Source organism: Diabrotica virgifera, chromosome 7, assembly GCF_917563875.1.
Source record: "Diabrotica virgifera virgifera chromosome 7, PGI_DIABVI_V3a".
NCBI classification, from domain to species: Eukaryota; Metazoa; Arthropoda; class Insecta; order Coleoptera; family Chrysomelidae; genus Diabrotica; species Diabrotica virgifera.
The window spans coordinates 128,603,391-128,615,858 of NC_065449.1; the positions used below are offsets into that span (position 1 = coordinate 128,603,391).

At 32.8% G+C, this 12,468-nt stretch overlaps 1 protein-coding gene across 1 annotated transcript; it reads left to right on the plus strand.

The window, feature by feature from the left end:
• The first annotated feature begins 10,465 nt into the window (after positions 1-10,465).
• LOC126888599 (uncharacterized) lies at positions 10,466-11,530 on the plus strand. Its single transcript, XM_050656954.1, has one exon. The coding sequence runs from the start codon at positions 10,466-10,468 to the stop codon at positions 11,528-11,530; it is 1,065 nt and encodes a 354-aa protein (XP_050512911.1).
• The last annotated feature ends 938 nt before the right edge of the window (positions 11,531-12,468 follow it).

Sequence of the window (12,468 nt, forward strand, 5' to 3'; positions counted from 1 at the left end):
CAGAAGTGCATTGGGTGAACATGTTTTCAATAATAATCATCGAATTGATTACAATAACGCTAAAATATTGGACCGTGAGTCACATACTTCAAAGCGGCTTTTTTTGGAAATGGTTCACATAAATAAAAATCCAAATTCGATGAATCATCGTACTGATATAGGCCACCTAAATGAAATGTTTTCTTATCTACTATTTTTAGATAATCGTGAGTTATCTCCTAACTCCTCTTCTAGATACTCTGACTTGTCAACAACATTATAAATTACTTTTGTATAAATTAATTTTTGTCAACAACTTTATAAATTACTTTTATATAAATAATTTAAAACTTCTAATTAAACTTGATCAAAAAATCTTACTAATTTTTTTAAATTTTACCTTAATTTATAATTTCAACAGTAATTTATAAAATTTAAAAAATACTTTCTTAATTATCATTGACCCTATTGGTCGTTTACTAAATTGATCATCTTTAAAAAAAAATTTTTGTTAGATATTTCAAATAATGCCATGTCATGAATGTCCAAGTGTCATTTTATATTTCGTCGATTTTGAAGTTGAACTAAATTATAAAATTTTTATTTGAATAATTTTGTTTTATCGAGACATTACATGATCATTTTAATAAGTACAATTCTCATTTTAATGACCACCTATTTGAAATATCCTCAATAAGTTGTAAGTACATATAATTTTATATACATATTTTCATATTGTTTCACATATATAATATAATTGTAGCACCCTGACGATGTTCATAATCATGAACGAAAGCTCGGAATAAAGACTTAAAAGAGTACACTTATCAATTGCTGCATAACCCAATAACCAAAAACTGTATATATATATATATATATATATATATATATATATATATATATATATATATATATATTGTTAAGATATGTAAAATTTGAATTAATATGGTTTCGATCTTAATATTTTAGAAAAGTTAAAACATATAATAAAAATATACCAAAATTCATTTCGAAGAAATGAAAGTCAATTATCTTTGGATGGCCGTAGGTAAACAAAATTTAAATAGGGATTAAGTATTTTCTTTGTACAGTTAGTATGATAAGAAAGTGGTTATGTGTTTGGACAATGAGACCGGGTTTCCCAAATGGACTTTTGCGGCGAGGGAACAATTGTATTTAGAAATTTAAATGAATGTAATCTTTGTTTAGATATTAAGAAAGGAAAAAAAAAACCGATTGGCATGTAATTAGTTTTAGGAAATTTCTAATGGTAGGGAAAATTGGTGTTTGTTATCTGAAAGGTAGATGGGGATAAAATTGAGGAACTCGGATTGGTGAAGAAGGAAAAAGGAGGGGCTAGGTATGAAGAATGGGAGTTTAGCGAAATGTTAGAGGGTGGAAGAAGAGTCAGTTGTTAAATGATCGTTAAGTCGACTAGTGGTGATCTCTAAGAGTCTCCTGAAGTAGTAAGGCAGATAAGTGAATAGTTGTGAGTTTGTTGAAATAAGTGTCCTGACGGAAGCTCATCACGTAAAGCATTGTAAGTTATATTGTTCTACTTATATTCCAAGAGTCACCGTTGCATGCCGGAACGAGAAATAGATTCAGTTTATCGAGAGGAGAAAAGGCTAGCATTGTTTTTTGAAAGATACGTGCATCTGTAGGGGGTCATTAATGACAATAGGCTTGCAATAATTTGTTGCGAGATTGCTGACTACATAGGGGGCTGCTAAGAGTAAATTGTAGGCGACCAGAGACAAGAATTTGGACAACTCATCATCCGAGAGACAGTTTTATTTTTTTTGTAGAATTATTCATAACGCAAATTTCAATAAGTACTTTAGATAGTGGTAGGGTTATTTCAATAATCAGAATAGGAGATATTATTTTTAGAGGATATTTTGAGGGTGAATTTATTTCAATAGATGCTTTTGTACCATATATGTGTTTTATTCCGTTAATCTTTGACCTTATTTATCATATGTAAAGCAAAGGAGATATTGAAGCACGAGAATATAAAACCCTGAGATTAGAGCATTAAATAGTGTGATTAAATCATAAGTGCATCATTAAAATTAAATTTAATTAATTAGTTAATTATCTAATCAATTGCTTTGAGCACACCGATCTTTGAATATCACATTAACTGGAGCCCAGAACGTGGTGGCTTAAAAATATCGCAGCTTTGCATTTGATGGTAGGGAAAGAGATAAGGAATAACTACAGGTGATCCAGAGATAATTTGACAATTTTTCCAGGTGTAAAAATAATTTTGATTTATGGATTGATCGTAGGTATTGGATATTTACTGCCATTGAATTATTTGATTTTTTTTACCAATCGTACATTTGATATTTATTTTGAAATTTACTGATTGCATATTTGATATTTGTGGCGAAAATTTATTAAATTTGGGGAGAAATATTTGTCGTGTTCTGCAACTTATAGAGTGTTGTAAAATTTCACATTTGGCGGGGACAAAGAAAACAGTAACGAAAAGAAACAACATGTCGACCACAAGGAGGCAAAGCAAAATGCAAGAAAACAGAGAAGAGGAAAAAATTGTTGAAGAAGGATTGGATAATGAAGGAGATACAACGATTATGGAGAGAAAAGAACAGGAATTAACAGGAATAGAGAAACTATTGCAACTGATGCAACTCCAGTCACAACAAATGGATAGAAATCAACAGGAAACAAAAAGGACAATGCAAGAAAATCAACAGGAATCAAAACGAGCCATGGAAGAAACACAAAGAGAAATATCACAGAGAATAGAACAGAAATTGGAAGAGAATGATGGCAAATTGAAAAAGCGTTTGGAAAAATATGAAAATGAAATGAAAGCCTGTTTAGAAAAAGTTAGAGAAGAAACAGAAAGGAAACTGGAGATGCAACGAGAAGAAATAGAAACTAAAATGAAGGATATTAAGAATGTGCAGAAGATGGAATTAGAACAGTTAGAAAGCAAATTTGAAAATGCAATACAAGAAGACAGGCGAGAAATAGAAGAAAAATTTAAGCAAAACGAAAAACAAATTGCGGAACTCAAGAATCAACAGAATTGTGGAGAAAGAAGGGAAATGATTATCCATGGTACAAGCGACGCGAAAATACAATTTGGCGGGGATATTAGAAAAACACACCCAGTACCATTTGTTAAAAATTTGAGAACCAAATTGCAACATATTAGATATTTTGACGACTGCAAAGAAACAATTAGAAACCATCTGAAAGAAGGAGCAGCGTTATGGTATGAAAGTAAAGAAGATGAGTTTGAAAATTGGACAGATTTCGAAAATAAATTTCTCAACTATTTCTGGGGAAAAGTTAAACAGAGGGAAATCAACCAAGAGCTACAGAATGGAAGATATCACGAGAAAATGGGAATATCGGAGGAAAGATATGCTTTGCAGATATATAACAATTCCAAATATCTAGACTACAAATACTCTACCGAACAACTGGTAGAAATGATAAGCAGACATTTCGAAGAAACGCTGGAGGACCACGTGATTTTGAGAAACTATCAAGATATTGATAGTTTGTGCCAATTCCTTCAAGTAAGGGAAGCAAAACGAAGAGAAATGCGAAACAGAAGACAACATGAACAATATAATGGACCGGCAAGAAGGTATCAATCAAATTATGACCAGAGAAACCGACATGCCCAATCAACAAACGAAGATAGGCCGAGAGAATACCAAAATTACAATAGACAACAAAATTATGATAACAGGAATCACGCAAAAAATAGAACATATGAAAATCACAACAGAAACAGAGATGCACAAAATCCTCCGACTAGGAATACGAACGAACAAAGGGACGGTAGAAACAATCAGAATTTCCAACGACAAAATAGAAGGGAGATGAATCATGTAACAATAGAAAACGAGGAAGAAGATATATGCAATGAATCCAGACAGGATTTTCAATAAAGCATCCACTGAACAAACATAAACAACTCTCCGGTATATTTTGTCATCCGAGAGAGTTTATACAGTTGGCGGGAAATGAAAGACAAAGTTCTAATTCCAATTTAATATTCTTAGATGCATTTATAAAACATAAAGCGATTAAAATTTTGATTGATTCTGGATCGGAGATATCGTTAATCAATAAGAAACTAGTAAAAGAATTAAATTTGGACAGATTTGTGTACAAAATTCCTAGGGTTGTTTTAGTGGGTGCAAACAACAAAAAATTGACGACAGTAAATGAAGGTTTGGGAGTGCGGATCAGAGTGGGAGACAAATACTATATTATGCAATGTGTGGTGATCGAAGATTTAAACCATGATATGATAGCGGGAATTGATGAATTGAGTGAAAAACACATCACCATAAATTTTTCGGAGAATAAACTGGAAATCAGAGCAGAACCAGACAACATAGAAGAAGAAACGGAAATAGAGAGGAAAATAATTGTTGAAAAGATAAATGAACAGGAAAAACATAAAGAAATCAATATGACTGTAGAGGAAAAACCGAAAGTACAAGAAAAAAATCAACCAAAAAAAAAAAAAAGAAGGAAGAAAAAGAAGAAGAGTTCAAAAAGAAAGAAGGAAAACACGGTGGATACAAGAGAAAGACAGGAAATCGAAGATACGGAAGAATTGTCGGCAATCGACGATAAAACAGAAAGGAAGCAGGAAGAAAAGGAAGTTCTCATAAGAGAAATGAAAGCAGTAGAAACATGGTGCTGGGGATACCAAATGGAAATTGAAGATAAAAAAAAACAGAAGAAGAAATAAAGGATGAGGACAGAGAAGAAATGGCAATAATGGACGAGAATCCAGAATTTTATGAAGAAATATTATGGACAGTGAACACATGCGAACAAAATGAGGATGAAAGAAAATTAAAATGTGGAGAAAACATGGAAAAGGAAGTAGAGAAGATTCTAGAAAATTATGGAGATTTGATTAATGAAGAAAGCCGAGTGGCTAAAAATTATGAACATTCTTTTAAAGTTAAAAACTTAGAAAATTTTAAATCCAAGACATATCCAATCCCGTATAAATACAGGCAAAGCGTCGGACAGGAAATTGAAAAAATGATCGAAGACAAGGTGATAGAAAGATGTGACTCTCCATATATCAACCCGATAGTATGCGTTAAAAAATTGAGTGGTGATTTGCGATTATGTTTAGATGCAAGAAACATTAATTCACACACAATCGCGCAATACGAAGCGCCTTTGAACATCGAAGCCATATTTGGACGAATCACAGGGTCACACATTTTTTCCAAAATCGATTTGAAACATAGTTTTTGGTTAATACCTTTGGCAGAGAAATGTCGAAATTATACCGCTTTTTCGATCGACGGAGTGGTATACCGATTTAGGGTGGTACCATTTGGCCTACAGAGTGCATGCGCTGCTTTGGTTCGCGCATTGAACACAATCTTAAATAGGCATGAAGAATTTGTTGTACATTACATAGATGATTTATTAATTTTCTCACCGGATATAACAAGCCATCTACGACATATTCACACTGTGCTAGAAGAACTGGATCAAGCGGGATTGAAATTAAATATTCAAAAGTGTCAGTTTTTCCAAAAGGAAATACTGTATTTAGGATTCAAATTAGACACAAAAGGGATTAGTCTTGCAGAAGATAGAATCGAAATTATAAATAACTGCGCTAGGCCAACCAATTTAAAAACATTGCGGGGATTTTTGGGAATGGTAAACTATTTCAAAAAACTAATACCAGACATCAGCACAAAAGAAATACCGTTGATAGCATTACTTAAGAAAAATGTTAGGTGGAAATGGGGAACGGAACAAGAAATGGCTTTCAAAAATTTAAAAGGAGCTTTCTCCACAGCTGTAAGAGTACACCACCCAAGATATGATCAACCTTTCATTCTCCGGACCGATGCTTCCATAACAAAATTCGCAGGGGTGTTATCACAGATCCAAGACGATGTAGAGGTGCCAATCTGTTTTGTCTCCCGTGTAACCAAAACATATGAGAGAAAGTACAGCGTTACTGAATTAGAGTTCGCCAGTGTGTTATTTTGTGTAAATAAATTACGGTTTTACCTACTAGGGGCAAAATTCACCGTTGAAACAGACCATGCAGCTTTGGTACATATAATGAAAAATAGGCTGGTAAATAATAGAATTCATAGGGGCATTCTTTTACTTCAAGAGTATGATTTTGAATTTAAATATATCAAAGGAACTGACAATATCTTGGCTGATGCGTTGACGAGAGATGAACAATTCCGCAAAGAGGACCACAAAACTCTCCACGTTGGCATGAACATAATGAGAGAAGAAGCAGGCTTATTTTCTTTGGCTCAGATCAGGGAAAATCAGGAACAACTGGATGAAAGAGAAAAGCAAAGGGCCGAACAAGAAGATAACTTATATTTTAAGAGGGTCGATGGTAAAGAACTATATGTAATCACGGAACAGATGGCAAAAGAAGTTTTAGCAAAATTACACTGTGACAACGGACACATTGGAAGCAGGAAGGTGTGGCTTATGTTCAGGGAGAACTACATTTGTCGACAGGACTATACAATAGCCAAAGAGATGACTCGAAATTGCGAGACATGCCAAAAGTGTAAAAGTAAGAATTTCAAAAACGAAAACATCACAAAAAACGTCATAGCTCGGAAGAAACTGGATATTGTCGCCATTGATATGTTGAGCGATTTAATAACAACAACACAGAGGAATAAACACATATTAGTTATGGTGGATGTTTTCTCAAAGTATTTAAAACTGTACCCATGTAGAACCACGAAAGGAGCTGAAATACTTCGGAAGATAGACGATTTTATCGAAACAGTGGGAAGACCAGACAATATTTTGTTGGACAATGCGACATACTTTAGGAATGACCGTTTTAAAGGGGAATTAAGAGAGAGAGGCATAAATACAAAATTTGTAAGCATCCGACATCCACAGAGCAACCCATCAGAGCGTTTTATACAAGAAGTCACAAAATTTCTAAGAATTGCTGCGGAAGAACATCATCGACATTGGGACAGAAAAGTGTTTGAAATAGAGACGTATTTGAACTGTGCACCAAATACGGTTACCAAGGAGACGCCTTTATATGTAATGAAAGGAACAATGCCTACGAGACCGTGGAAAGACACCGCCCCCAGACAATACAAAGAAGTGATCGAGGTGGTTCAACGAAGATTGAGACGAAGTGGAGAGAAATATCTCCAAAGGCAAGAGAGGACCCGAAGAAGAAGGCCGGTTACATTCCAGAAAGGGGATAAAGCTTTAGTGAGGGCACTGAGGGTGTCCAATTTACAAAATGGTATTTGTGCTAAATTGATGCCGGTATTTGAAGGTCCATATAGGGTCAATACGGAAAATGGGGTAAATAGTTATGAATTAGCGCATATAGAGACAGGCAAGATACGGGGTATTTTTAACATTCACGACATTTATAAGTATCATGAGTAGAGTTTGGTAACATAATGGAATAATTTGATCCTAAAAAAAACTTGTGTCATTTAAATAAATAACAGAATTTTTTCGGCAAATCAAATGGCGGGGAGTTGTTAAGATATGTAAAATTTGAATTAATATGGTTTCGATCTTAATATTTTAGAAAAGTTAAAACATATAATAAAAATATACCAAAATTCATTTCGAAGAAATGAAAGTCAATTATCTTTGGATGGCCGTAGGTAAACAAAATTTAAATAGGGATTAAGTATTTTCTTTGTACAGTTAGTATGATAAGAAAGTGGTTATGTGTTTGGACAATGAGACCGGGTTTCCCAAATGGACTTTTGCGGCGAGGGAACAATTGTATTTAGAAATTTAAATGAATGTAATCTTTGTTTAGATATTAAGAAAGGAAAAAAAAAAACCGATTGGCATGTAATTAGTTTTAGGAAATTTCTAATGGTAGGGAAAATTGGTGTTTGTTATCTGAAAGGTAGATGGGGATAAAATTGAGGAACTCGGATTGGTGAAGAAGGAAAAAGGAGGGGCTAGGTATGAAGAATGGGAGTTTAGCGAAATGTTAGAGGGTGGAAGAAGAGTCAGTTGTTAAATGATCGTTAAGTCGACTAGTGGTGATCTCTAAGAGTCTCCTGAAGTAGTAAGGCAGATAAGTGAATAGTTGTGAGTTTGTTGAAATAAGTGTCCTGACGGAAGCTCATCACGTAAAGCATTGTAAGTTATATTGTTCTACTTATATTCCAAGAGTCACCGTTGCATGCCGGAACGAGAAATAGATTCAGTTTATCGAGAGGAGAAAAGGCTAGCATTGTTTTTTGAAAGATACGTGCATCTGTAGGGGGTCATTAATGACAATAGGCTTGCAATAATTTGTTGCGAGATTGCTGACTACATAGGGGGCTGCTAAGAGTAAATTGTAGGCGACCAGAGACAAGAATTTGGACAACTCATCATCCGAGAGACAGTTTTATTTTTTTTGTAGAATTATTCATAACGCAAATTTCAATAAGTACTTTAGATAGTGGTAGGGTTATTTCAATAATCAGAATAGGAGATATTATTTTTAGAGGATATTTTGAGGGTGAATTTATTTCAATAGATGCTTTTGTACCATATATGTGTTTTATTCCGTTAATCTTTGACCTTATTTATCATATGTAAAGCAAAGGAGATATTGAAGCACGAGAATATAAAACCCTGAGATTAGAGCATTAAATAGTGTGATTAAATCATAAGTGCATCATTAAAATTAAATTTAATTAATTAGTTAATTATCTAATCAATTGCTTTGAGCACACCGATCTTTGAATATCACATTAATATATATATATATATATATATATATATATATATATATAAACAAACAAATGAAATAGAGAATGCGGAAAAATCCCCATATATATATATATATATATATATATATATATATATATATATATATATATATATATATATATATATATATATATATATATATATATATATATATATATATATATATATATAGAAAGAAATTTAGGATATTGGGTTATGCAGCAAATGAAAAGTGTACTCTTTCAAGTTTCTTTAATCCAAGCTTTCGGTTATGATTATAACCATCATCAGGGTGCTACAATGATATTTTTTCTATGTAAAAGAATATGAAAACATGTATAAATAAATAGTACTTACAAACTTATTGAGGATATTTCAAATGTGATGTCATTGAGAAGAAATGAGATGCAACTTGATCAATGGTCATGCCGATGCCTCGAATCCAACAAAATTTAATTTAATAAGCGGTTTGTATTATATCACCATTGCAGGAACGACCAATGAGCAAAGGTTAAGTTGTTATGAAGTATCACCCGGTGACGGGTTTGGCATGACATTTGAAATATCAACAAGACTTTTTAAAAAAGAAGAGTAAAAGAACATTAAGGGTCAATGGTAAATATAAAATAATATTAAAATTTATAAATAATAGTAAGACACTATCATAAAACGATTATAAAATTAAATTAGGCTAAGAATTTTAAAAAATTGACATACACAACATATAGAATTAAAATTTGTTAAAATTGCGGTTAAATTGAGTAACAACAATATTGATTAAAATTGAATTTAAAATTATTAGTACAAATTATAATGTTGATGACAGTTCAGAGTCTCTAGAATGGGAGTTAGGAGATGACTCACGATTATCTAAATAGAGTAAGTAGGAAAACATTTCATTGAGGTGGCCTATATCAGTACGATGGTTCATCGAATTTGGATTTTTGTTTATGTGGACCATTTCCAAAAATAGCCTCTTAGCCGCATGTGACTCACGGTCCAATACCCTCACGTTGTTATAATCAATTCGGTGGTCATTATTGAAAGAATGTTCGCCCAGTGCACTTCTATCCGGGTACAATCTACAGTCTGACCTATGTGACGTTATTCTGTCTTTTAGTCTTCTTGATGTTTGTCCGATGTATATTTTATTGCAATTTAAACAAGGAAGGCTGTAGACCGTATCAGTTTTAGAAAGCACTGGTGTCTTTTCCTTGACGTTCGAGAAAACCCTATTGACTGTGAGGGCAGTCCTAAACGCAAGTTTGATGTTTTCAAACGGCTTAAACAGTCGAGTCAACTTCGGTGCAATCTCACTGGTATATGGCAGCGTCATGTAAGCCACGTTAGTATTGGGAATGTCGATGGTTTGTGAGTTGTCTGCATCAACATTGTTATTGATAATTGTTGGTTGAATGTTACTTGTATTAAATAGTAATTTCCTTAACAAAGTCTCAGGATAACCGTTTTCCAAAAAAAGGTGAAGCAATATTTTTAAATTTTTTGAGTGGAAAGAAACGTCGCTGATTTTTAAAACGCGGTTTTTCATTGCTTTTATTAAATTGATTTTCATAGCATGTTTATGGTACGAACTATAGTTCAGGAACTTTTAACCTTTCTTTTTGAAAACAATTATTTTGTGTTTAACGGTGGTTTCTACAAGCAGACTTTCGGTACACCTATGGGTAGTACAATTTCCTCTATCTTAGCTGATTATGTTATGAATTACATTTTGCAATTCGTGTTGAGGGTGTTACCCTTTAAATTATTCTTCATCAAAAGATATGTAGATGATATTCTGCTATGCTTGCCCGCTAATGAACTGGATAATTTGTTATTATATTTCAACAGCTTTAACCAGCATATACAATTTACCCTTGAAAAAGAGGACACGCTGTGTTCTGTACCTTTTTTGGACACCAGAGTCATACGTAAAAATAACATCTTACTGGTGGATTGGTATCGTAAACCACTTAGCTCGGGCAGATATCTGAACTATAGTTCGTACCATAAACATGCTATGAAAATCAATTTAATAAAAGCAATGAAAAACCGCGTTTTAAAAATCAGCGACGTTTCTTTCCACTCAAAAAATTTAAAAATATTGCTTCACCTTTTTTTGGAAAACGGTTATCCTGAGACTTTGTTAAGGAAATTACTATTTAATACAAGTAACATTCAACCAACAATTATCAATAACAATGTTGATGCAGACAACTCACAAACCATCGACATTCCCAATACTAACGTGGCTTACATGACGCTGCCATATACCAGTGAGATTGCACCGAAGTTGACTCGACTGTTTAAGCCGTTTGAAAACATCAAACTTGCGTTTAGGACTGCCCTCACAGTCAATAGGGTTTTCTCGAACGTCAAGGAAAAGACACCAGTGCTTTCTAAAACTGATACGGTCTACAGCCTTCCTTGTTTAAATTGCAATAAAATATACATCGGACAAACATCAAGAAGACTAAAAGACAGAATAACGTCACATAGGTCAGACTGTAGATTGTACCCGGATAGAAGTGCACTGGGCGAACATTCTTTCAATAATGACCACCGAATTGATTATAACAACGTGAGGGTATTGGACCGTGAGTCACATGCGGCTAAGAGGCTATTTTTGGAAATGGTCCACATAAACAAAAATCCAAATTCGATGAACCATCGTACTGATATAGGCCACCTCAATGAAATGTTTTCCTACTTACTCTATTTAGATAATCGTGAGTCATCTCCTAACTCCCATTCTAGAGACTCTGAACTGTCATCAACATTATAATTTGTACTAATAATTTTAAATTCAATTTTAATCAATATTGTTGTTACTCAATTTAACCGCAATTTTAACAAATTTTAATTCTATATGTTGTGTATGTCAATTTTTTAAAATTCTTAGCCTAATTTAATTTTATAATCGTTTTATGATAGTGTCTTACTATTATTTATAAATTTTAATATTATTTTATATTTACCATTGACCCTTAATGTTCTTTTACTCTTCTTTTTTAAAAAGTCTTGTTGATATTTCAAATGTCATGCCAAACCCGTCACCGGGTGATACTTCATAACAACTTAACCTTTGCTCATTGGTCGTTCCTGCAATGGTGATATAATACAAACCGCTTATTAAATTAAATTTTGTTGGATTCGAGGCATCGGCATGACCATTGATCAAGTTGCATCTCATTTCTTCTCAATGACATCACATTTGAAATATCCTCAATAAGTTTGTAAGTACTATTTATTTATACATGTTTTCATATTCTTTTACATAGAAAAAATATCATTGTAGCACCCTGATGATGGTTATAATCATAACCGAAAGCTTGGATTAAAGAAACTTGAAAGAGTACACTTTTCATTTGCTGCATAACCCAATATCCTAAATTTCTTTCTATTTACTGTCAGCAAAGACTTCTTGTCTTCTATATATATATATATATATATATATATATATATATATATATATATATATATATATATATATATATTGTTATATTTCTATTTGATATGAAAATTAAATTTTAATAATTATAAACAAAATTCAATTTAATATAAAATATTTTCAATTTTCTCAACCACGGGCATATAAATTTAGAACAACCTGTATACAACAAATTGTTATATTTAATTTTAAGAAGTGATTAAACGAAACTCGGGAAAATGCGCTTAGAATAAACAAAGTGAATGGCGTACCATTATCGTTGTTCGCGGAAG